Source organism: Molothrus aeneus, chromosome 18, assembly GCF_037042795.1.
Source record: "Molothrus aeneus isolate 106 chromosome 18, BPBGC_Maene_1.0, whole genome shotgun sequence".
NCBI lineage: Eukaryota > Metazoa > Chordata > Aves > Passeriformes > Icteridae > Molothrus > Molothrus aeneus.
Window position 1 is genome coordinate 13220467 of NC_089663.1, and position 26921 is coordinate 13247387.

The 26921-nt window shown below is 47.0% G+C and overlaps 1 protein-coding gene across 1 annotated transcript; it reads right to left on the minus strand.

Annotated features, from left to right (window-relative positions):
- Window positions 1–3093: 3093 nt before the first annotated feature.
- Window positions 3094–26001, minus strand: SLC15A4 (solute carrier family 15 member 4). Its single transcript, XM_066562300.1, has 8 exons — window positions 25432–26001; window positions 19208–19503; window positions 17720–17888; window positions 17054–17131; window positions 15939–16107; window positions 12155–12310; window positions 7488–7646; window positions 3094–4650 (listed from the first exon to the last, which is right to left on the minus strand). The coding sequence occupies exons 1-8, from the start codon at window positions 25999–26001 to the stop codon at window positions 4502–4504; spliced, it is 1746 nt and encodes a 581-aa protein (XP_066418397.1). The 3' UTR covers window positions 3094–4501.
- Window positions 26002–26921: the final 920 nt, after the last annotated feature.

A 26921-nucleotide genomic window follows, 5' to 3' on the forward strand; every position in this document is an offset into this window, starting at 1 on the left:
CTGCCTGGAGCCCCTTCCTCGAGCTGAGCAGAGCCCTGCTCCTCACAGGTGCTCGGCTGGCAGGGCTGCCCTGCAGCATCCTGCCTGCCAGGGAAGCCATTTGTCATTAGGACCAGGTTATTTATCAGTGATTAAAGTCAAAAGTGCCACCCTCGGCGCGTGTGGCACAGAGCATTCACCGGTTTCCATGGCTGCAGCAGCCAGGAGAAACCTGCTCAGAGGAGGGGATGGGATGGGGCAGCAGGGGCTGGGGCACGGGGGCTCTGCAGCCCAGCCAGGTCACCCAGAGCAGGCCCTGAGCGCTCCAAACTGTGCCAGGGTGGCACCAGGGCAGCCCCAGGGGTCTCTGAGCTTTCCCAAGGTGCTTCACCTGCCTGCAGCTCCGCCTGCAGAGCCTGAGCAGGGCTCCCCTTGCCGTCCCCTGGCCATGGCCGTGCTCTGCTCCCTGCAGGAGGGACTGGAGGGCTCCTGTCACACCCCAGCACTGGCTGCCCCTCCTGCCACGGGGAGCAGCAGCTCTCAGAGGGTGCCCTGGGGTGGCTGCTGAGTGTCTGTGCTGGCCCTGGGAGCTGCAGGCTGGGGACAGACAGACAGCGCTGGGGACAGACAGACAGCGCTGGGGACAGACAGACAGTGCTGGGGACAGACAGACACTGCTGGGACAGCGCTGGGGACAGACAGACAGTGCTGGGGACAGACAGACACTGCTGGGACAGCGCTGGGGACAGACAGACAGTGCTGGGGACACTGCCAGGTCCCAGCTCAGCTGGGCACAGAATTCCCTCCACTCAGGGACATCCCTGAGCCTTCTGTGCCTATTTGGAACAGAGCTCTGCAGAGTGTCCTGACAGAGGGAGCAGCTTCAATGAAAAATGGGTATAAGGAAGTAGGAAAAGAACCAAAGAATGGCATTTTGGGTTCAATGAAGAATGGGTGTAAGGAAGTAAATAACCAAGAATGGCATTTTGTGTTCAGTGCCCCCGGCCCTGGGTCCCACCTGCTCTCTGTCCCTGCAGGCAGCTCCAGGCTCTCAGCTGAGGGCACTCTCACCTGCCCTGCTGGCTCAGAAATGCAGCTGTCTCAAAGCACTGCCTGCTCAGATGGGAACTGTTCTCATCTCCTTCCCCAGAGGGCTTTGCTGCAGTGCCAGACTTGCTCTGCATAGAAACAAAATCACTGGGATAGGATTTGGAGTTTGAAATTGCTTTTTGGAAATTAAGAACTCTGTGCAGCTTCTAACACCAGTTTATTGTCAAGCTGAGCAACCTTGTCTCATGTCAGCCCTGAGCAACTTCTGTTAACACCAAAAATACACAAATAAAACCAACTCAGGGGTGACTACAGACTTTTGAGGGAAATAGTGATGGATGTCTAAACTGCAGTAATTGAACTCATGCTGGAGGTTTACATAAGCAGAATAAATGAAAAACATTTCCTTTTTTGAGGAGGGATATTCAGTATGGATGCAAAGGCAGGAAAAACCAGGTTTTGCTGTATTCTGGAAATATCCACCATTCTATGAGCAATGCACCCACCCTGTAATCTCAAATAAAACCAGGCACCCTCCTTCAGCCCTGGTGGGAGCCTGGGGAGGCTGTAATTAGCCTGCAATGCTAATTATTTCTGCAATTCTTTACAAGTCAATTTACTCAGAGACCTCCTCTCATCTTGAACAAGGGCTTTTCTGTGTTGTGCTTTGAATTTAAGGCACCTGGAAAGACAAAGGCTTAAAAGCATCCATTAGGGTAACTCCTGTCAGATCTTCCCCCTGCTCTGGACAACCTAAGGAGTGAATGTAAAACTCACACCCTGAATCTTCAAGGTACTCCATTAATGAGGAGCAGTGCTCAGTCATGAAGTTAATTGGTTGGTTCTCATGTCTGTGCTGGGGTGGAAGCAGTGCAAGATGAGATGGGGAGGAGGAACCAGCTGAGCCTTGGAGTCACTCAGAGGCCTCATCCCCCTGATGAGAGGTGTCAGATTAGCATTCAGAAATGCTCATAATTACCTGTGCCTGGAGCTGAGCCAAGGCATCCCAAATGCAAATTGAATTACACGGGGCAGTGCTGGTTCAGGCTGCCAGGGTGCCCAGAGCTGGCCCTGAGCTCTGCTGCTGCCAGGGGCCGGGTTCTGCCCTGTCCTGGCCCCAAAGCATCACTGACTCTTGCCTGCACAGCCTCTGCCTCTGCCAGGCCCCTGCCTGCCTGGGGAACCTGCAGATCACTCTCCTGGCCTCAAACTCAGCTTCAACCACCCCTCAGCAGATGGGAAATGCATCCATTTCTCAATTTCTCAGTTTCTCATCAGTGCTCAGAAAGGGGCAGATCAGAGCTGCCCTGGGAGCTCTGGCCCTGGGGCCAGCCCTGCAGAGCAGGAACACCTCAGAGAGCCAAACCTCAGTTTTTGAGAAATACAGAAAAGTTTGATAATGTTCTGCCTGGCACCCTAGTATTGCCAGTCTGAGGGACCCCAAAGGGGTAACATTTTCCATGGGAAGGAGAAGTCATTCCCCAGGGTCTGGGGATCAGATTAAAGGTGGTGTTCGGGGCTCTAAATATTTGCACGGTCCCAGCTGCTGGCAGCTTTAGTTCTGGAGAAATCCAGCCAAGTTTGCCAAGTTCTAGCTTGGCACCACTGAGGAGGCCCAGCCCAGCTCTCCCCTGGCCTGGGGAGCTTTGGCAGTCAGTGATGCAGGGGTGAAACACCACAGGCTGGTTCTTGGTTGGGAACAGCAGCTAAAAAAGGGGAAAAGTTATTTGGTCCCTGTTCTGTCTCTTATGCAGCTTCCAGTCTCCTAATATTTGGCTTTTTTAGCTGGTTATGAATGGGATATTCCAGAAACACAGCATATGGAGCTTCTGAAACAGAGTTAGGAAAGGAAATTAGTTTTTCCTCATAGAGACATTATTCTTCAGTCATTGCAGTTTTAAATCATGCTAAGGAATGCAATGGCTGAAGCATTTTTGCTGATTTATCTGGGCAGGGAGAGGACAATGCTGTAGTGTCTGCCAGAATTAATGGGGTGCCTGTGGACATTCAGAAATCCAACACCGTTCCTCTGTGTCTTCAGGAAATAAAGGCTAAAGAACAAAGTAGTTATAGCATCATTTTATTCACCTAGAAACAAAGGGTCGGAAGTCACAGCATGGAGGTTCATTTTATTTTGTAAACTCATTAAAAAGATGTCCATGTACAAAATAAGGACATTTTAAACAACAGAACTGCAGACAAAGGAAACTATAAAAATTCAATGCATTAATAAAAAGGTTTTATTTTCTTTCTGCATAATTCCTTGCACCTTCCATACCAGTGTGCACACACTCTGAAGTACAGTTGTTAGAATCATTAAAATTCAAGAGGCTGAACATGAAGCCATTTGCTCTGCTGGAGGAATGTGTTGCTGAAAGATCCAAACCCTGGAGCACGTTAACTAAAGTAAGACAAGGCTGAAGGACCTGGCTAAAGGCTGCTGAGTGGTTACTGTGCATTGATCTGCTCAGAATTCCAGCTTGCTTTGCTTCCTGCAAATACCTGGAATAGTCCTTAGGGGAGGAACAGTGTCAGACTGAACAGGGCCTTGCCCAGAGGTGGCTGCTGCCCTAACACATCTAATGCAGGCTCAAAACTAAAACCATTGCTGCAGTCAAACAGCTGCAATCCCAACAAGTGTTAACTGTGCAGCGGCTGCTGAGCAGCTACTGGGATTTAGGACTCAGTCCTGGATCCTCCTGACTGCAAGTATGGATTGGAACCCTTGATACACTGTCAGTAACAGGTCAATCATAAAATCTAAGCTGTGCTGATTTGTAATTTAATTTGTCCCTGTTTCTCGGCCCAAAATGACTCCCAGCACTGAAAGTCCATGCACTGCTTGAGGCTCCTGTCAGGGTTTCCCTCCTCAGGGAAGGCTTGGCCTGCAGAGTTTCTGTAGGGTTCAGTCTGGGTCAGAACAGCCTCTGTGAGTCCCTGCAGTGCCCTCCAGGTGTGCCAGCCTCAGGAGCCCAGGAAACATCTCCCCATGGGCACAGAGCAGCTCAGGGGATGGATTCAGCTCCCGTGGGCACAGAGCAGCTCCAGGGCCTGCAGGGGATGGATTCAGCTCCCGTGGGCACAGAGCAGCTCAGGGGATGGATTCAGCTCCCCATGGGCACAGGGCAGGGCTCAGGGGATGGATTCAGCTCCCGTGGGCACAGAGCAGCTCCAGGGGATGGATTCAGCTCCCGTGGGCACAGAGCAGCTCCAGGGGATGGATTCAGCTCCCGTGGGCACAGAGCAGCTCCAGGGGATGGACTCAGCTCCCGTGGGCACAGAGCAGCTCCAGGGCCTGCAGTGATTCGTGCCCAGCTCTGCTGTCCCTGCCAGGCCGTAGTGCAAGAAGCAGCCCCTGCCCTAAGGCACTTACCCACGGGCACAGGGCAGGGCTGCAGGGTCCCTGGGCAGGCAGCAGGGCTCCTGCTGGCACTGCCCTCCCTGGTGCTGCTGGCACAGGTGCCCACCACGCTCACAGCCTCCCGTTGGCAGCCGCCTCGCCCGCCTTGGCCTTGTGGTGCTCGTACTTGACAGACACAATCAGGAACAGCAGCAGGGTGGCTCCTTGGATAGCAGCCAGCAGGAAGAAGTAATAGTTCAATTGGCAGCCATTGATATTGCCTAGCAAGAATTGGGGAGGAAAAAAGCATTAAGTGAGATGATACAAACGAAAACGTGAATCTGGACAGGTGTGAGTGGTGAAGGCTTTTGTGCAGAACCAAACTGAACCATGTTTCCATCCCACAGCAAAGTTCATTTTAATTATCCACAGCAAAGGCTGGCACTGCTGAGGAAGGTGTGCACAGGATAAGCAGTGTTCTCTTTTGTTCTCCAATGCCTTAGACCAAGTCAAAAGAAAATTAAAAAAAAAAAACCAAAAAATGAATGCTGTAAAGGAAGAAGTTGGCAACTCCATAGATATAAAAAAGCCATTATTGAAATTGTTTCTCAGACTTTTTTGGCAGCAAAGTTTGGAGTTCATGAAAACAGAGGTGACTTCTTTGTGGTTCAGTCCACCTGTGATGCCCCCGTAAGTTGTCACAAATTACTGCTTTGGACACTGAACAAGGTTAAATGAAGGAAGCTCATTGCTAAAACATCATTCCTCTGTTAGGAAGCATGCCCAGCTCCTGCTGGATTTCCAAGAACAATATATTGTGGCTCATTTCCAGCACAGCACAGCCAACTGGACCATTACAATTATCAGATGTGTTGCAGAGACTGAAACAGTGACGTGTACATGGACCCTAACCAGCTGCTCCTGCAGCAAGCCTATAAACGTTCAGACTCAATTACTTTAATTACTGAAACTTAAGATTCAATTAAATGAACTTATCATAAAATGCAATAAAATTAAACTGAGCCTTTCCTTGACATTTAAAACACAATATAGATGTGAATCTCCATTTCAAGAGCAGATGTGTTTAAAGAGTAGTAATTATCCTTTATGAGATGGGATATTAAACCCATGAAATCTTAGTTTTGGTGGGAGAAACAAGTCAATTCAATGGCAGCAACCAGCCATGAAGTGCTGGCAGAGAGGGAACCTCCTCAGGAGATCTTGGAGGCAGTCAGTCACCCCCATGATGTCATGAGATGGGATGTCAGTGATGTCATGGATGTCATTCCTACCCTGGAAAACCCAGGTAAAGTTCAGCTGTGGCTCTGGTAACTTCCAATGATGTTACAGCAATGAAAATGGATTTATGGAGTTACAGAGAGTTACACACCTGAGCCAGGTGTGTCCCTGCTGGGGAAAGGCACCAACACCCAGTGCTGACAGTGCCCAAAGGCCTCTGAGCTGAGCAGAATGATGGCCCAGGAAAGGCACCAACACCTGGTGCTGACTGTGCCCAAAGGCCTCTGAGCTGCTCAGAATGATGCCCATGGCCCAGGAAAGGCACAAACACCTGGTGCTGACTGTGCCCAAAGGCCTCTGAGCTGCTCAGAATGATGCCCATGGCCCAGGAAAGGCACCAACACCCAGTGCTGACAGTGCCCAAAGGCCTCTGAGCTGCTCAGAATGATGCCCATGGCCCAGGAAAGGCACCAACACCCAGTGCTGACAGTGCCCAAAGGCCTCTGAGCTGAGCAGAATGATGCCCATGGCCCAGGAAAGGCACCAACACCTGGTGCTGACAGTGCCCACAGGCCTCTGAGCTGAGCAACTGCTCAGAATGATGCCCATGGCCCAGGAAAGGCACCAACACCCAGTGCTGACAGTGCCCAGAGGCCTCTGAGCTGAGCAGAATGATGCCCATGGCCCAGGAAAGGCACAAACACCTGGTGCTGACTGTGCCCAAAGGCCTCTGAGCTGCTCAGAATGATGCCCATGGCCCAGGACAGACAGCCCCCTCCAGTGCTGGCCACCTCTGGGTAGATTTAGCACAGCCCAAATATTTTACAGAAGAAGATCTGGCAGTGTGCTCTCCCAGCTGCTGCAGAGAAGAAGGCAAGGGGCTGAAGAGGCACCATCACTATTTGTGTGGAATTCGTATCCCCTACTGAGCCATTACCAGCTGAATGACCTCTGCACTGCAGAAAAGGTTCCTTTTCCAATTTTGAAACTGAATGGGGACAAGAAGCCTCAATGGGATGAAATATTCCTTTGGGGAGCACACTTCCACAAGGGCAGGCTGCTTGTTATCTCTTGCAGCTGTTAAAGAACCACTTACAAGCCACAGATGCCAACTTGTGGCACATGCAGGGATCAGACACCACTGCATTTTGGTAAATGCAAATCCAGTTGAAATGGCAAATTCTCTTGGACCAAACTGAAAGTTTAGGCTGCGGTTTTAAGCCACGTCTAGCAGACATTTGCAGAACTGTTCACACTCCTCCTGGTTGAATTAATTAGCCCACTGAGGATGGGAGGGTTTTCTGAAATTCCCAAGGTGCCACCTACTGGTGCCAGTAATTATTTTTAACCTCCACTGGCAACTCAAAGCTGGTGATTTGTTGAACTTTAGGAGTATAAATAGCTGGCAGACAGAAGTGCAGAATTAACTCATGGTAATTTCAATGAAGCCACTTGAAATGAGGAAGCTGAATAATCACTTGGAGAGAAATGGGTACATTTTACTTCTCATAACCACAGAAAGCAATTTCAGTACTTTATACCAAATATATTCTTCTGCTGCACATAATTTAAATATTTTTTACTGAAATGAAAATATTTGTAATTTCTAGAGATGAAATGCAGTAACAGCTGAGCAAGTAACTGAGGCTCTGCAGAGGTGTTCCTCAAGCTCTCATGAGGGCAGTGAATTATTTTGCATAGTCACATTATTTCATGCTTAGATGCAAAATGAAACTATAACAGAGCAGTAGACAAATTCATATTTTGAAAATAATAACTGTGCTAAAAAACTGTGTTAAAACTCAACAGTGCCATGTCCTTGATGCTTAACTGAAACTTCTACTTTCCAGGCCATGAGCAGACTGAAAAACACACTTACCAAAATCTGTGTGATTACTCATCCAGCCAATTTCTTTAATGGACACCAGTGCCAGCAAGCCAGAGCCAACAAAGGAGCCAATCCCCGAGAAGAAAAAGAACAGCCCCATAATGGCACTCTGCATGGACTTGGGAGCAGCTGAATATGCAAATTCTAGACCTGTGTGCAAAGATGAAAAAATGCTATTAGAATATGTAAGAAATGAGAGTAGATTGTTCTAGAAGTGTTCCAGAAGGCACAGGTGTGTAGAGAATCCTTAGCAGTCCCAGCTCACTTTAATTGCTTTATGAATTCTCTTAAAGGTCAGCAATGCATCAACCCAATGTTGAGACACAGACTTTGATCTTATTTATGTTCCATGTGTAAAATCAAGGAATCTTCTGAACCAACATATTCCTTTTTCTGTCTAAAATTATCCTCAAGGAAATGAATGAAACCAGCTCGAGCCTGGCAGTTCCACGTTTCCCACCTCCCTTGCTTCCCTGGCTGCTGGGCAGGACAAGGAAAAGAGGAAAAGAGGAAAGAAGTCACTCTTGCATTAGCCATGAACATTTATTTCTTACAGCCTCAGTGTCTCTGTCTCTGAATGTGCAGACAGAGAAATTAACTGGAACTGGAAAGGCAGTAATTATTTTAATTTAATTTACTTTTTGATCTAGAATTCTCTGAGTTCATTGCTTGCTAGCAAGCAATTCTTTTTAAGATTTGTAGATAAAGGGCTTGAACTTTCAGCTGTCTTTGCTCAAATTTTCAACCAATAAACCCAAGAAAAAGGTAGCAGTGACCATCCATCTGCAAATCTGTGCTACTGCATTTGTGTACCAAGAGCACACACTGGGTTAGGCTCTGCCACACAAAGATTAATGCCCATGATTAACTCTCCTTTTTAGAATAATACTCCTGTCAAAAATCAAATGGGATTATTCACAAGAGACAATCAAATGCATTCCTTGCAGAGCTCTTTCTGACAGGTGAAATGCTTGTTTCAAAACACTCTGCTCATACTGGGAATTAATGCTACCTCATCTAACATTTTTCTTTGCAAGGAGAGCATTACAGACCTGCAATTGCATAACTCTCATGTCTGGCATAATGAAGGCATGCTTTATTTACAGCACCACTGCTGTCTGACTGCTCCAGGCAGCTCCAACAGGAATCCAGGGGCATTTCTTTGGAAGCAAAGGATGAACAATTCAAGGCACCCTCGTGCTGTGAGGGAGGAGCTTTGTTCTGGGAGAGCAGCAGAGCTGGGTGCTCTCAGTGCTCCAGCAGCAGCCTCCTCACATTATTTCATGCTTAGATGCAAAATGAAACTATAACAGAGCAGTAGACAAATTCATATTTTGAAAATAATAACTCTGCTAAAAAACTGTGTTAAAACTCAACAGTGCCATGTCCTTGATGCTTAACTGAAACTTCTACTTTCCAGGCCATGAGCAGACTGAAAAACACACTTACCAAAATCTGTGTGATTACTCATGCAGCCAATTCCTTTAATATGAACCTGAGCTGTGGCTGGTGGCCACCACCCTGCTGCTCCATCCCGCTGGGGCCAGCAGGGAACTGAAACTCTCACCCTGCTCAGCTGTGGGGCTTCCCTGGGCTCAGAGCACAGCCAGAGAGCAGCACAGACACACACACAGCTGCCCACAGTGGCATTTCCTGCCAGAATTAACACTGCCTTTGTTCCCTAGGCTCTGTTACCAATGTAACAATTCAGCTTTCCCAAGGAGCATTTACCTGTCCACCTGCACTTTAAGGAAAAGCAAGCAGACTACCCTGGGCACACAGCAGCTTGTCTGGGAGCTCTGGTTAAGTGATCAGAGCTGCCACAGCCTGGGCACCAGGCTTCTCAAGGTTCTGCACCAGTTAAGCTCAGGTATAACACATGAAAGCATCTGAACTGTTTCTTTTCTTGTTTATTTTACAGATAAACTGGATCTGACTGTTCCAGCTGGAAAAAGACCTTAAGACTCAGAACAAATACCAAAATGACTGTAACCCTGCACTTTTTGCAACAAAATAAGGTACATTTCTAAATTTGAGTGACTTTTGCAGCAACACTACTATTTAATCTGGCATAAAGAATATAAAATGTTTTCTTTGCCTTCAGAGCTCCTTTGGCTGCTGGCAGCCCTTGATAATGATTTCATGCTCCTGCAAACAAGCACTTCTGAAATTAAAGCCCCTCGCTGGTGTTGTCATGTGAGATTACAATTCCCAGTTAGACAGGGTGCTTTAGGAGGATTGACAGAATAATACAAAAGATTAATGCAATGTGTGTCATCTTTTTAAAGGTACCTCAAGTGTAACTAATGTGGCTTAATAAGAATATGCTTAGTTTTACAGTAAACAGCAAAACAGAGGTATGTTTCAGCTCTTGGGCTATTTATTCCCTTTTTGCTCACAACAAACATTTCCCCATCATTATGGTTTTGTAACCAATAACACTTTGCTTGTTTTAAGGCTGAATTTCATAGCACAGTAGATGCCTTTCTCGAGTTTAATATTGAATTGGTAAAGTACACTCTGAGTCTTGAGAGGCCTTCTTAAAAATATTACGAATTATGTTCAGGTAACAATCAGAAGGCAGGGAAGAACCTTTGTAAAACAAATCCAGTGAAAGTGCACGACACAAAGCAATTAAGCTCTGCATAGAATTTCTGGTGCATTTCTTTCAAACCCTGACCAAGAGTTTTTGAAGTTCTAATGCTGTTGGTACAGACCCAGCAGTGCAGAACAGCAAAATATTCCCATGAGAAGGAGCAGAATATTCACATGAGAATTGTGCAAGCCTTAAAGACTTCTCCAGAGAACTCCAGCAAAGTCCTCTCAGCTTGGAGTTCAGCAAACAGAGAGTGCCTCAAGACCTTTCCACAGCCTGCACACAGGTTTGCTGTTTTTCCCTTGCAAACACCTATGAACTATTAATAGTACCTGATAGAGAAACAAGGTTGTGTAAGAGGGAAGAAATTGGTTTAATTTTCCATGAACACTGGTGTTTCTGATAAGTCATCTGTTTATCTGAGTAAGGACTGAAGTGGAACTGTAACAAAACTGACTATAAGTAATTCATTTTACTCTTTGGATAAAAGTGCTACATACAGCCTTAGTTGGAGTAACTAACTAAATCAGGCAAGATTTTATCTTCAGATTTTTGTGTGCTGGCATTTGTGACAGGTACCATACACACATAACGAAATGGACAGCAAACGAGTAGATAGGAAAAAATAACAAACCCCACTTTTAATCTCCTTGCCAAGCAATGCAAGCACCTTATTTTATTTCCTAACAACTGTGATGACAGCAGCCCACGAGTAACCAGAGCCCTGCTGGAGCAGAAGTTCTGTGCTGCACTCAGAGGGGAACAAATGGGCCAGGGCCAGCAGGATGTCCCAGAGCTGAGGTCTCACTTCAGGCTGCTGTGCTTGCCCAAGAATGAAAGTGGCCTCCCCAGGGGAAGTGAAACGGGAGCTCAGCCACAGCAGTCGAAGGAAAGCAGCTGGGGGTGCTGCCAGCCTGAGGGGATGAGCCCAGAGCTCAGCACTTGCAAACAGAATCCAACACGTTAATAATCAGGGGCTGGAGTCAAGCAGAACTGCAGGCAGGTTCAAATGAGCTTTACAGGAGCCCCTGGAGGAGTTTTGGAGGATTGCAGCAGGGAGCTCCACAGTCCTGCCGGGGCAGGCCAAACCTGGATCTCAGAGCTGTTTCTGTCCTGGCAGCCCAGCCCTGCTCCAGCAGCACAGGAGCAATCTGTGCTGAGACATTGCAGGAGCATTCACCTGGGCCAGCCCAGGAAACGGGGCTGGAAAGCACAGGCAGGATGGCAGAATGGCCTCAGCTCTCCTCCTGCCATGAGCCTGCACACAGGAAACCAACCAGGAAATCTGATTTTATACTGCTCTCCTCCCACTTCACTTTCAGCTGCAGAACCCGGAGCACACAGCTGTGCTACAGCACCCAGGGCACTGCTGGGGAATTCTAGATCTCTTGTTCAAGACACACAAAATGGGATCAGAGTCTCAGTTTCATTAAAGTCATGTTGAACATGAACAGCTACAGAAAAATTGATCTAGAAATGAAGTAGATAAAATGATAGAAAAATACCCACTTCAGTATTAATATTCACAAAAACTTTTCTAATTTCATAGATGGAAAAACTCAAGTAACATGAATTTAAACTGCTAAGTCTTTCTAAATGTGGTTTATTTCTTCCCTTTGCCCTCAGAAAGGTGTTTCCACTCACTAATTGACTTTCTAAGCTCTGAGCTCAGTTTGTAAGACCAAAAAACATCACAAAGCACAGATTGTATTTCCAACACAGAGGAATATACAGAGGACACAAAACTGCATTAAATACAATATTGAAAGAGTAGATTGTTTTCCATTAAGGCTTGCAAATATCCAGCACTAACTAGATGTCACACAAATATTTCAGGTGTCACTCTGCTTGAAATTCGATTTTGAAAGCACAGTCTTACATAGCCAGGCTTCAAATGTGCAAGCCAGTGGTGAGCTTTGCCACTTAAACTGAGCAATGCTGTATGAAAGTGCATTTGGGAACATCAGAGCTTACTTGTAATCATTTGAGAAGTATTTCTTATCTAAGATTCCATCGTTTACAATAGATCCAAAAGCAGATTTAAGCACACACAGACTCTTACCTGCTATACTTGCAAATATTTCACTGAATCCAATCAGCACATATTGAGGAATCTGCCACCAGATTGGCAAATCTGCAGCGTGGTATGTAACATTCCCAATTGTCTGGTTAATTGTTTTAACCTTCACAATTTTCAGTCTGTTGCTTTCCAGAATTCCTATGTGAAAGGGGAGGGAAAAAAGATTGACCTAAGATGCAAACATTGTTTCTCCACATTAAGAATTAAATTAGGATTCAGCCCTCCATTGCAATTAGGAATTATCCAAAAGGAATATGTATTTATTTCCTGACATAAAGCATTTCAGACTACTTCTGCTGGTGTTATTTGAAGACATGGTTGTTCTGCCATAGAATTAGTGATTATATTCTCATTCAGTAGCAATAATTATACAAACACTTGGCCCATTTCTGGATGGATCAGCTCAGAGCTCTCATGGACACTGTGCTGGGCTTTTTTTAAAGACAATCTCAATTTTCACAAACTACTACTTTGCACTGTTGAACCATTTCAACTGCCACCATAGTATTCATAAATTAGAAACCCTTTTGCTTATGGAAATGGCTACACAGTCCTGTAGAGCTATGAAAACCCTCTATGAATATGATTATGACATTTATATGACACTTTTCATCCAAAGATATCCAAGAGCTCATTAGAGCTTGATTTACAAGCAATACATTGCATAGAAAGTACTTCATCTGGAATGAAAAAGAGACAGGATAGTGTAAAATATAAGCATTTGTAGCTTGCTCAGCACAACAGTTTAGGGTAGAAAGTGAATATCAAATAATGCTGTGGGGTTTTGTTGAAGTTGCCCAGATTAAACGATTGACTCACAGTTCCATAAAATACAGAGAATAGCTAATAGTTAATGAAACTGCCTGCTGCAGCCAAAGAGACCTGCACAAAGGAACTCTCATCCCTTATCCTTGGAAATAAGGTGAATTTATTCATCACCATCCAGAGCAGGCCTGAGCCACTGCCACTCCAGCCTCCATCAGTGCTGTCAGCCTGGGGCTCCTTCTGTCCTGAGCCAGGACCTGCCCTCACCTGGGACACAAAATGTGTCCCCAAAACCAGGACCTGCCCTCATCTGGGACACAAAATGTGTCCCCAAAACCCCAACCTGCCCTCATCTGGGACACAAAATGTGTCCCTAAAACCCCAACCTGCCCTCCACGACCTGTCCTCATCTGGGACACAAAATGTGTCCCTAAAACCCCAACCTGCCCTCATCTGGGACACAAAATGTGTCCCCAAAAGCACCTGCAGGGCTCAGCTAGGCTGCTCCTGGCTATCACAGCACGTGCAGGGACTCCATCTGCTTCCTCAGTGCCAACTTCCCTTTCCTGGAGGCACCCAGGGGTGCCATGGACACATCCCATGAGCTGCTGAACCCCTCTGAGCCACACTGGCAGCAGTTCCCAGAAACAAACACAATTCCTGAGGTACAACACAATTCCTGCTCTCCTGGGTCTTCCCAAATCTGTGACAGAAGCCTGAGGGGAGCAGCCAGATCAGCCCCTCTGTGCTGAGTGACAGTGCCAGAGTTCTCACTAACATCTGGGTTTAGGTAAAGACTGCTCTGAATTCATTACTCTTCATGTCAGGCCAGCCACCACATACTCTCTGTATTCCTCACTTCTTTTTAGGTGACCCATCTTATCTTTCTTTAGCTCTTCACCTACCTCAGTGCCCTCTGAACTATGAAGAGCTGCTGTAATTAAAATAAAATTGGAGTTCTTGATGTTTTAATTTTAATATAGCTGCCCAACATTTTAGAGTGGAACTTAATTCAAGTGTAAACAAAGCAGTAGAGTCATCTAAGAGCTCAGACATAATTTCCTTTATTTACACTCAGCACAGAATTGTTGCACCTCAAAACATCAAGGGATGTATAATGTGTAAGTATAAGTATAATGTGCTTATACTCTTACAAAATAACCATTGAGCCACCTAGGAGCACAACTACAATATCCCAAACTTTGCCATAAATTCATCTTCAAAGTCCTTCAGTATCTGGAATCTATTGATTCTTCCCTTAAGACTTTGATAGACAACTTTCATATTTAATTTTACACTTAGTAGTTAAAATAATCTGAACTTCTTGCTATAATGGTTTAAACTCTATACATGAAGTAGATTTTCCAGCTGAATAACCCTGAACATTGCTGCTCAGAATTCACCATAAGATGCATGAAGCACAGCAGATGTTCATTAAATCTCATCAGTTGTATTCTAACACAGCTTGTAAAATATTTTAAATAATCTAACCAATCTAATAGGCAGCCTGAGTAGTGTCCACCACTAATGGCTGTTAGATAAGCAAGTCAAAATGGAAATATGGCACAAACAAATCATTAAGATATTGCAATGATTGCAAATTCTTGACATTTTCATATGTTTAAGATTTCATTCAGTGTCCCTCTTGAAGGCAGCAGTGGTTGGTGTTAATAGTGTACTTTAAGAATGCTAAAATATGGCAGCTATAAATATCACTTAATGAGAAAATAAAAATTGAATGGAACACAGAAACCACCACCTTGCTAGAAAGAAACATTTTCCTAAACCCCAAATTTGTCACGACTGAAGCTCTTAAATTCCTGTTATGATGAAGAGATGTCAAGTTACTCCAAAAGGTTCAACTTTCCAAACAGATTGCAAATAATCACCCAAAGAATTCACCTTTTCAGCTTCTACTGGGGCAGACTTGGGGAGGAGCAAACCAACAAAAGCATGTGTTACATTTGTAGGTGAACTGGAAAAAGCATCAGCAACTTTAAGGAATTCTGCTGTATGAGCCCATTCCCCAGCTCAGCTATCACAGCTTGATGTGCTCTTCCCCAGTCCAAATAAAGACAGATATTGCTGGTTTTGAATTCCCTCATATGTGAGCCCACAGGTTCTATTTAAAGAGCTGACATTTAAGTGTTTTACATCATCCTCTTCTGCAGCAGCAGCGTCCTAAGAAACATGGAATAAGAGAAACACTTCTATTTTAACTTTAAATGACTTTGCTTGAAGAACTTTTCCTTGCCCACAAAGTGACCTTGGCCTGATAATTACCTCTCTTATTGAAAGAAATCTTAATAACCATACAAAGTGTCCCTCTCCCTAAAATATAGGGGATCCCAAGTGCTGCAATGAATTTATTGAATGCTATAATGCTTTATCAGATGTTCATTACAGTGACGCTGGTGAGGGCTATAGATTCTGTGAAGCATTGCTCAGAGATGTTCAGTTCCACATCAGCAGCACTTAACAACTTGAAATCATCTCAAAAGCAGCTGATTTATGGGGCTAGCAGAGTTGCCATCTTTTCCCTTTCATGCAACAGCTGAGCTATTTTACACTACACTAATTCCCAAACATTAGGGAACAGAAAGACAGGGGGGAGAAAACCCAAAGTGGGAGGAAACTCTTGTTCAGCCATGACCTAACTTTATTATTTCAGAGCAGGGGAAAGGACTTTGGGTAAAATTTCAGCTTTCTTATACTTGTGAGTCAGAAGGTATGAAGAAACATTTTTGAAGGGTATATGCAAAGTCTACTTCAGGCAGGAAAAATGCTCCAATTTTATTGCAAGTGTTCAAAACAGTTTAGTAAATTGTTGGATACAATCCTCTTTATTGAGGAAAATGCATCCATGAAGGCACACACCAACTATCCTGCTAAAAAAGATCTGAATAATGCTGGATAAAATATTCACACAGCTCTTTAAAAATGCTGTAGCAGTAAGGTGGACAATTCACTGTGTCAGGAGATGCCCAAGTCATTTTCTTACCTGCAGCAAAGGCAGAGCACATCACAAAGAACATCCCAACTGCAATCCTCTTGAGGGAGGATGGCAGCAAGCCATTCCTCTTCAAAATGGGGTCCACCAGTTTGTCCTTTAGGGGGATCAGGATGAGGATAAGCACTGCATCAAACATGGTCAGCCAGGCTGCTGGGAACTGAAAGGGGAGATGAGCTGGCAATTTCATACTTAAGAGGTAATTTTTACTATAATTTTACAAAAAAGGTTTTAATTGACCACTTTGATCCAAAATGAACAACAATGCACTGACAAATATTGTGAAAAGACATAAGTGTTTATAAATAGGAGTGTTTAAAAGCTGAAGGAAGTACTCAGCCATTCAGGTTTTCATTGAATCAGGCTGCTGATACACGGCGAGCTCAGTTTCTCATCTGACAGAATTGAACTTTTTACCTAATTCAGTCATGAAAAGCATTTAACAGCCAAACTCTATCTCCTATTAAGCTTAGAACTATCAGAAATATGCCACAGAAGAGCAGAAACAGACTCTTCCTAATGTAAATGCAAAGTTCAATTAAAATCAAGTTACACTTGTCAAATGACCAGAGAGGGTGGTGTAACACATGTAAACCCTGTAAATCCTGTGTTTTACTTCTCTGTGCCATTTCTGCATCACATGATGCCAGCCTTTCTCGAAAAGTATTGATTGAACAGCTTCTTTCAATATGCTGAAGGTGAAGTGACTATTGATTAGGCAGTCTAGAGTAACAAATGTGTCTCAAATTCCAAATGCTAATGTATCACTTAAGGATGGGTATTTATTCCTACTGGGCTTGCAGAAATGCTTCTGGCCTGCTCTGGAAACTCAGGGCAGGGAGATTGATCAGCTTTCTCCAAAGGTCAGACTTTGGCCACAGAAGGATAAAGAAACTCTGGATGAAAGCAGTGAGAGTTACCTGAATGCATCCAGAGCAGGCTGGTGTGAACTCCAGGCACTTGCTGGAATAACCAAATCTGGGATGTGCATCGTGCTCCTAAACCCCCAAAGGCACCAGCTGCACCTCCTGGAACTGTTGTACAATACTGCCCTAACCTGCATTTCCACTAAAGAAAGGCCCTGGCTCTTGTTTAGCTCTGCTCACCGTATGGATGGAGTTGGTGTCATTGGATATCTCGGGAATTTTCAGATGGAGGCTCTGCAGCACATACGTTGTCTGCATCTAGCATTAGGAAAGAGGAGTTGAGATTACTTGGACAAGGAGTGCTGAGAGCAAGATATTTTTCATTTTGTAACCATTAACAAAGATTATACCAGAGGTGAAATGCTAAGAGAGCAAACTGAAAACAATTACAGTCAGAACATTCCAAGATTTTTTTAACCTTGTAGCTATTTTAACTAAAAACACCAAGAATCATTTCTGTGTCTTTGAAAACGGTGTCTTTGAAAATTTCTGCATTGTTTCTTTTGCCCCAAATGTATCTGATATCCTGAATCATCTCCATAAGGCAGAACCTGAAAATTAAAATGAGTTCTAGATCACTAAGCCTGACCTATATGAAACAGCTGCAAGATGAAACACAGCACAGTATTTAAGATTTGTGAATTTGTACAACTGCAACTCTTACCTACAATTGTAATGATTTTTTATTTTCTATTATTAGGTCAAAATATTGTTTGAGAGCATTCCTTAGTAGTCATTTTTCATCTCTCAACTTCAAGGTAAGTTTCCTATTTATAAGAGAAAACCCCAAAAATGTTAAATTAGAAATAATATAAAACATAACTGTAACCATATGGAACTACTCACTTGAAAATACACTGTCCAGTAAGGAATTAAAGCCAGAAAGACAGGGATAATCTTGACAAGAGCTTTCACATCCTCTACCTTGTCTTCTCTGAAGGGCCCCCCCCGAGACAGCTTGGCCGTCTCGAAGAGGCTCTGCCTGCGAGGCGGGTGCAGCACTCCAGGGCCTTCACTTTGGAAAAGGATTCGACATGTTTAGTTCAACACAACTGGCAATCAATCTTCTCCTCCTTATAGAAAGCTAATGCATTTCCAAAATGAGTAATTCATGTAAGTTACAGCAACGCAGCCAGGCCACAGTGGATCCCCAGGAGGTGGAAACACCAGAGGAAACTTTCTGCCATGGAGTTTCCTCATTTCCCATCCTCCCCACACAGCCCAGCCCTAAGTAACTGGCAGAACTTGGAGTAACCTGTGTTTTGTGATATTGCTTGTTAAGTCACTGAACTGTTGGCAATCTGAGCACATGAAACCCCACAGCAGAGCAGGCACCCGACTCCTCTTACCAGTGATTCAACTCAACCACCAGTACTCCATGGGCAGCCCTTCAGAGTGGAAAAATTCTGGCTCCCCATCAAGCTCCTTAGAGCACTAAATGCAGATGACAGTGCTTTTCAAACCAGAAGGCATCCACAAACATATGTGCCAGAGAAGAAAGTTAACTAATGCTGAGAGCAGCCCAGTCAGGGTACAGTACACCCTCAGGAGCTCTGAGCTGGCAGGACACAGGGCTCAGCTGACACCATGGTCTGGCTGCAGGCACCCCCAGTGCCCTCACTGTGCCTGCTCCATGCCATGGTCTGGCTGCAGGGACCTCACTGTGCCTCCTCCATGCCATGGTCTGGCTGCAGGGACCCCCAGTGCCCTCATTGTGCCTCCTCCATGCCATGGTCTGGCTGCAGGGACCTCACTGTGCCTCCTCCATGCCATGGTCTGGCTGCAGGGACCTCACTGTGCCTCCTCCATGCCATGGTCTGGCTGCAGGGACCCCCAGTGCCCTCACTGTGCCTCCTCCATGCCATGGTCTGGCTGCAGGGACCCCCAGTGCCCTCACTGTGCCTCCTCCATGCCATGGTCTGGCTGCAGGGACCCCCAGTGCCCTCACTGTGCCTCCTCCATGCCATGGTCTGGCTGCAGGGACCCCCAGTGCCCTCACTGTGCCTCCTCCATGCCATGGTCTGGCTGCAGGGACCCCCAGTGCCCTCACTGTGCCTGCTCCATGCCATGGTCTGGCTGCAGGGACCCCCAGTGCCCTCACTGTGCCTCCTCCATGCCATGGTCTGGCTGCAGGCACCCCCAGTGCCCTCACTGTGCCTCCTCCACCCCTCAGCTCCCAGAAAGCAGCTCCAGGCCTGCAGCTCTGCAGCTCTCACAGCAAAGCTGCTCGTGGTGCTGCAGCCTGTGGTGGGAGTGCCTGGCAGGCAGTGTGAGCTGAGGAGTTCAGCCCTGGGTGATTCTGAATGGGGCCGCACAGGAGAGCTCGTGACAAACCTGTTTGCTGAGGGCTCCCCGTGGGCCTTCTTAGAGCAGCAGGAGTATGTGAGGATTCTGAACATGTCGGTGAAGGCACTGCCATCGGGAGGTTTGGTGATGAAGAAGCTCTGCCCACATAAGAAAACCATGAAGGAAATCCCGATGCAGACCGTGGGGATGCTGTACCCGATGACAAAGCTCACGTTCTGCTGGATGTAGGCAATGCCTCCCAGAGACAGGATAGCTCCCAAATTAATGCTCCAATAAAACCAATTAAAAAACCTTCTGGTGGCTTCGGGACCCCGGTCTTTGACCTGGAGAAGATTGAAAGCAAACCCTTCAGATTCTGAAGAAAAGAAGGCTAAACAGAATTAGAATCTTTGAATTAGAATCCTAGCAAGTTCAATACACTGAAGAGCTCAGGTTTCATTTAGAGTCACACTGGAATGATTTGAGTGTTTTGGGCTTCGATGGTATTTGATGAAATGCCCCCTCAGTGAGAGCTGCAGCATTCTGTGAGTAACCTTCTAGAAGCTCAGCACAGGGATGAAAAAGCCCCACTGCTGAGACACAGCTCCCCCAGAGAGGCCATTATTATTTCTGCTGCACTGACTCTCACTGGGTCATTGCTCTACAAAAAGCTCCCTCACATTAACATCCCATAGTCTACAATAGTTTAAGTAACTATTTTTTAGTAACGAAAGGTTAAGTTACATAAAAATTCATGTATTGCCACAATTGCTTCTTCTAACTGTATTTACATAACAGTTAACACTATTCCATTTCTAAGCCTCAAATGAATGCTTGGTAATTAAACAACAAATTTAATTTTTAACACAGTCTTAATGCCTCTCATCAGAACACAAATTGAGCACTTGTCCTTCTGACCTTTAAAAAATTAATTAAATTTGGGCTGCCTGAGGATCACAAGGCTCCAGTAAATATTTATCCCTGTAAGTCAGTGCTGGTCATAGTGTTATTTTTTCTGCTTGAAGCTCTCAGTGTCTCTCCAGTGAAAGTAAAGACATCCCTGTTTATAGAACTATCTGTACAGTTTTACCATCCCTCTTCATTACTGCCTACCGTAAGTTACCCCACATTTTGTAATTCACTCCCAGGAATCCAGCATCACTCATAAGAGGTGATGTAAGAGAAATGATGCAAATTAAAATCTGAAACACATTAAAAAGATCAAGCAGTCTGCAGAAGAATCCATAATACTGTATTTGTCAGTGGTTGATGACTGAAAGGCCATTAACAGTGACTAGCAAGCCAGTGCCATGCACCAGCCTGGCTGAGTCAGTTATTTTTCATTTGTAACTGCAAATTTCCCCTCCTCATTTGCCAGATCTCCAACAGACCCATATTTAGTTTGCAGTATGAAAAGCAAGCTGTGTCTTACAATGAGTTTTTAGCACTGCCAGTTCTGATTAACAGCTTCAGGTTTCCCAGTGGTGCACAAACCCATCTGTACCATTTAGCCAAGCCCCACAGAGGAAATATGAAAGAATCTATTCCTGTGCACAGTTACTAGCACTGCCAGGCATTCAGTGCGTCTGTTAGAATGTCCAATGCAATCCTGGGGGCTAAACCCAAGAAATTCTCCCTCTCCAGCTTCAACTTAGTACTCAATTCCTAACTTTCATCAACTGCAGCAGTGGCTCAATCCAGGAATTCCTTCTAAAGCCCAATGAGCAGCAGGATATTAGCAAACAATTAATGGAACACGGTGCTCCAACTTGTGTAAGTGTTAGCAATCTGTTTGATGAAGTTTCCATTTCTTCATCACAAAGTCTCAGTTCTCTTATTTCTGCAAGGCAGATGACTTCTCATCCTCCCTCCTGCACATGACCTGGCTGACATCTCTACAAAGGAAAGCTGGGAGAAGAAAGCCAACTTTGATGCAGGTAAGAACAGGGAAGCACACCGTGAGCCTTCTGACAAGCATTATCCCAGCCTCCTACCATTAGCTCCTAGGAACTTCCTGAGCCAGGGATGGCTTCTGTGTGCTTAATCAATGCAGCAGCTCTCCTCTCCACCAGCTGTGTAACCTGCCTCTGAACCCAGGTCAGCTTTAGAATGCACAGCATCCCCTGGCAAAGAGCTCCACAGGTAATGGCACAGTGGGAAGGGCTGCCCCAGTGCCTGCTTTGAACCCAGCCTGTCTGAGCCTGCCTCCTTTCACCTTGTTCAGGAAACAGCACAGACAGCCCAGCTCCATCCATTCCATCCCATCCCACTCCTGCTGCAGTGACAGCCCAGCTCCATCCATTCCATCCCATTCCTGCTCCAGAGAGCTGAGCTCCATCCCATTCCTGCTCCAGCTCCATCCCATTTCCATCCTATTCCTGCTCCAGAGACAGCCCAGCTCCATCCCATTTCCATCCTATTCCTGCTCCAGAGACAGCCCAGCTCCATCCCATTTCCATCCCATTCCTGCTCCAGAGACAGCCCAGCTCCATCCCATTTCCATCCCATTCCTGCTCCAGAGACAGCCCAGCTCCATCCCATTTCCATCCCATTCCTGCTCCAGAGACAGCCCAGCTCCATCCCATTTCCATCCTATTCCTGCTCCAGAGACAGCCCAGCTCCATCCCATTCCTGCTCCACTGCTGCCTCTCTCCCCTGCCCACTGCTGGCACAAACCACTGTCACATCTTCCTTTTTGCTGCCTTTCCAGAGGTAGGAAATTTAGACTGATTTGTGATTCCTCACCTGGAAACTACTGACCATGTCTGTGGCCCTTCCTGGAAACTCCCTTCACCATCTCCAGTGTCCTTTTTGTGACAGAGTGACCAAAATGAAGGCAGTGCTCAAAGGACAGACACATGACAGACTTGCAATGCAAAGAATCCATTTCTTCCTTCTTTATCAAAGCATCTGCTTGCACTAAAAATCACATCACAGCCACGTCTGAAATGCCACTACAGCCTTTAACTGGCAAACATTAATAACTGAATAAAGGTCCCACTGAACTACCTGGTGGAATATCTTCTCAAAGACAAAGAACTATGAAGATGTCTTGTCAAAACTCTGCATGAAAGGAACATGATCACTCAAAAGTCCCTGACAGTAGTGGCTTTCATTTGTTCCTGCAGTCAACTGACAGCCACAAGCGACAAATGTAACAAACACCCCCAAACTCATCCCAGTCAACTCTGAGAGCAGCCACACAGCAGAGCAGGGATGGAACAGAGAACCCTGTCCTCATCCTTAGCCTACCAAAGAAGGTACAATGACAAGTTCTGTGCCATCAAACTTAGAGAATCCTGACCCTCTAATCCATCACTGCACACAAGCACTTACTCTCTGAGATCATCTGAGAGCTGGGTAGCTGAGCTCCACAGTATTACTCAGCTGCTACATAATTTCAAAGTTTTATACTGAAATTCAGCAAGTCCACATATAAAGTCCGTTCCTCTCCCATCTGTTATTACTGGCCTTGTGAATGCCACAACTTGTTCCAAACTTGTTCTCTGCAGAGCCTTCGAGGTCCACAGGCTCATAAGAAGCCTGACAGCAGCAACAACAAAACAAGTTGCAGTCAGGGACCTTCAAATCTTTATACGTGGCTCCCCATTCTCATCCAGAGGCTGGAAAATCTATGCTCTACAAATAAATAAAGGCTGAAAATCACTCCAAAGCCATCTTTACAGCAGCAATTTACAATAGCTGGAAAAAAATAACTGTAAACCAGCAATTTGAGCAGAGCTGCAGAGCTGGAAGGTGTGTGGCAGTTGTAGGCTGACAGATTTAGTGGCTGTGAAGGCAGCTCAGAGGGCAGCCCGGCGTGGGTGAAACCTGCCCTCTCCAATCGCTGTAACCCTGAAAGAGACCCAGCTATAATTAGAGTGATTATGGCTGAGACCAGATCAGGAGTCTGCTGCTATTCTGGCCTCCGTGCTGAAGCTGAAGCAGCTTTCACAATAATGACCAGCAGTCCCATTGTTTCCCAACTGCAGAAAGTCACAGGCTGCTCCAAGAGCAGGAAGTGACAGCAAACACTGGCTCGAAAGGGGAACTGGAAAGGGCCAGGTTATGGGATCACATGATTAGAAACACCATTCTGAGAACCATCCCCTCAGACTGACACAGCACCACGGACCAGGCTGACACTTCTAGAAAAACATCTATAAACACAGTTGAGAGAAGCTGCTCTGTCCCAGCTTTGCAGGAACTCTCTTTGCTGAGCTGACTGGTGGAAGTTACTCGATCCTAACTACTCTAACAGCACTCCTAAAAGCAAGCACTCAACAGAGAGTTAGCAACCTGAGAAAAGTAAGTATTGCAGTTCAGTTTCTGATCTTCCACAAAGTGATTCTGCTAAATAAAGAAACCTCTCATTCTACAAGAGCCCTCCACCCAAATTCTATACACATATTCAAGCTAAAAAATTCACATGGTAATTTCTAAGAGATCTGCAATGAAATGCAATTAGCGTTCTGAAAGGTGATTGTGCCAACTGGTGTACATGATACACAATTCATCCTTTCCTTTGGGGAAAGAGGACAAATCCTTTCAGCACACATCCAGCCAAAACACGTTTGCAATGTGCTCTGGCCTCCCAAGAACGTGGCTCTGGGATTGACTTTATTCTCAGGTATGGATAGGTAGATAGAGATATAGATTGATATATACAGCTATATAGATATATACTCATCTCCCCAGCAGTTTTCTACATTCCTGTGCAGGGAAAAGGCACCCAAGAGGGCCCCAAACTGCACTCCAAGGTAAGTGGCATGCTGTAATATATTTAACAAGAGGTAAGCCAGAAAAAGAGAGAAGGGGAAAAATTCAGGCCTCGGCAGAGCTCCACTGATTATTATGGCCCAGAAAGGAGTATTTCTTTTGCTTCACCCTACATAAATCACTGTGAATTATCTGCAAACCCAGCCAAAACCTGCTTTCCTTGAAATCCTGGGGGAAAAGCCTTTACAAAATCCAGCTACAACAGCTACACTTCCATTGGCAATGGTCCTTCTTTTGCTCTGTTCTTGCCATTATTTATCTCCCATATTTAACTTTCATAAAGCGTTCTGGGGATAAGCAGTCAGTTTTGAAAAACACCTTACAAGATAAAGCCATATTAAAGCTATTTCACTTGATGGGCTCAGGCTGGCTCAAGCAGAGCTAATGCACTGGGGACACACAAACTGGGCTATAATCATGTTTTACATTTATATACTGCCTTTCACCCAGAATTCAGAACACATGAAATGCCAAAGAATGACAAATGCAAACTGCACAACAGAGAACAGAGGCATGTTTGGCAATGATTCTGTGGTGGATTCTCCCTCTTTCGAAGAATGCATGGCACTTCTGATACCTGCTCTAACCAGAACTCAGTGAGCCAGCAAAGAGACATGCCACTGGACTTTCAGTGTAGTTAGAAAAGCTGCTCAGCAGTACCTGAGCATGCTGAAATTCTCCATTTGCAAAGCAGAAATTACATTTCAACATCCACACTGCCTTAGCACAGGACTGTAAAAAACCTACATGTAACAGAGCATTCCAGCTGCTACTGAGCTGCAGGCTGCCTCTCAAAGGTTTTCTGTGCAGTCCCTGGGTTCTGCAGTGATGTCCCAAGGAATGAGATCACTGTGGTGAGTACCCACAAGGTCATTTGACAGGATGTGCCCTTAGGAACAGCCCAGGTGATGTTTACCACGGCCAGAGCAGCTTCCCCCATCATGTGATGCAGCACCAGCCTGCACAGAAATGCCACTCTGGGGCAAGGCAGTGCACAAATACCTAAAGCATAAAAACTGTTCACTCTGCACTGTTAGATCCTTTATTTCAGGATGGTAAAGGCCTCTGACACTGCCTTAGGAGGCCCATGTCATCCTGGTCCCAGCTCAAATGTGTCTGTTGTACTTCATCTGATGAGCTCTGAGGTCACGTTAACTGGGTACAAACTCACCAGCGAGGACAATTAACAGTCCCCTTAATGGCCATGAAGTATTCAACCCAAGTCCTCGAGCTGGTGATGGCTCAGCCAACTCATACCCCACATGTGAGGCAGGGTAACCAGGAAAGCAAAGGGATCGGACACCCCAGAGGCACCGAAATGACACCAAACATGGCCCGGCTGAACAAGCCGCCCTGCGCAGGGTGATGCCATTCCCTGCCAGGCTGAGCACCTGCACAGAGCTCAGTCGGCCGGGCACTGCCCACCCCAGCACGGCAAGCCCCTCTGCCACCCTGGGCACCCCGAGCGCAGCAGCTGCCACACGATACCCGACCTGGTCGGCCCCGAACGGGGTGATGTTGGCCTTGACCGAGCCGACGCCCAGCCCCACGAGGACCAGTCCCACGAAGGTGGCGGTGGCGCAGTAGCGGGTGGCTCCGGCCTGCGAGCAGGGCGCCAGGGTGGCGTTGGCGGCCGGCGAGGAGCAGTTCTCCACGGGGAACAGGGGGATGTCCCCGCACAGGCCCTGGCGGGTGTGCGGCGCGGCGATGACGGGGAAGGCCAGCATGCCCAGCAGGTACAGCGCCATGCTGAGCAGGATGGTGCCGAACTTGCCCAGCAGGGCGTCGGCCAGCCAGCCCCCGAACGGCGACACCAGGTACGTGATGCCCATGAAGAGCAGCAGCGCCTGGCTGGCCTGCGCGCCCTCCCAGCCGTAGGGCGGCCCGTTGAGGAACAGCACCAGGTTGGAGGTGATGCCGTAGAAGGCCACTCGCTCCAGCAGCTCGGCCAGCAGCACGGCGGCGCAGGCCAGCCGCCGGCCCTGGAAGGCGCTGCTGGCCGCCCGCCCGCGCTCGCCGCTGCTCAGCAGAGGGCTGCGCTCGTTCGGCTCGGCCTCGTCCATGGCCCCGCGTCCCCCCGGCCCCGCCGCGGCCCTGCCGCGCTCCCGGCCCGCCCGGCGGGACCCGCGCCCGCCGCCGGCCCAGCCCCGCCCGCCGGGCAGCGCCGCGGCGCCATTGGTCGAAGGCGCTGTCACTCCGCCGGTGCCCGGCCCCGCCCCCGGCAGCGACGCGGTGCCATTGGTCGGGGGCGCTGTCACTCCGCCCGTCGCGCCGTCATATGGCCGAGTGGGGCTCGGTGGGGCGGAAGTGGCTTGGCCATGAGGGAGCCCTGGCGAGTGGTTGGGAAGGTTCCTCAGGGTGCCCGGCACGGTGCCCGTCAGGGCGGCCGGCCGGCCGACAGCGGGGAGGTCCCTCAGGGTGCCCGTCAGAGCGGCCGGGAGGTTCCTCAAACCGGCCTGCAGGTCCCTCAGGGTGCCCGTCAGGGCGGCCGGCAGCGCCAGCCGGAGCTGGGCAGCCCGGGGTGTGCGGCGCCTCTCCCCGCTGTGACCCGGCTGCCGCTCGGGGGCTGCACAGGGAAATGGAAATGCACAGAATCCCCGAACCGTCCCAGAGGAAGGAGCTCTGTCTGCTCCTGCCCCGGCAGGGTCACCTGGCACGGGAAAGCGCCCAGGTGGGTGTGGAATGTCTGCAGGGAGGCAGGATCCGCCGCTGCTCCCTGGGCTCTGCCATCCTTCGTGAAAAGAGTTCTTCACGGACAGGTGGAACTTGTGGTTTAGTTTGTGGGCATTGTTCCTCATCCTGTGGCTGGGCACCACTGAAAAGAGCCTGGCACCAATTTCTTGGCACCCACCTCTGAGATATTTGTTTGCATTAATGAGATCCCTTCTCAGCCTTCTTGAGACTGAACAGTCCCAATTCCCATGTTCTCTCAAAAGAGATGCTCCAGACCCCAAAACATCTTTTTTAGTGTTATTTAATGCTA

Bases quoted from the DNA above. Each gene is read 5' to 3' on its own strand.
- SLC15A4 (XM_066562300.1), bottom strand. From the start codon at position 26,001: ATGGACGAGGCCGAGCCGAACGAGCGCAGCCCTCTGCTGAGCAGCGGC. The intron at 16,108-17,053 runs GTGAGCAGAGCT...CTCCCCTTTCAG, and splicing joins ACACCAACTCCATCCATACG to TTCCCAGCAGCCTGGCTGAC. The intron at 7,647-12,154 runs GTAAGAGTCTGT...CTTTGCACACAG, and splicing joins AATATTTGCAAGTATAGCAG to GTCTAGAATTTGCATATTCA.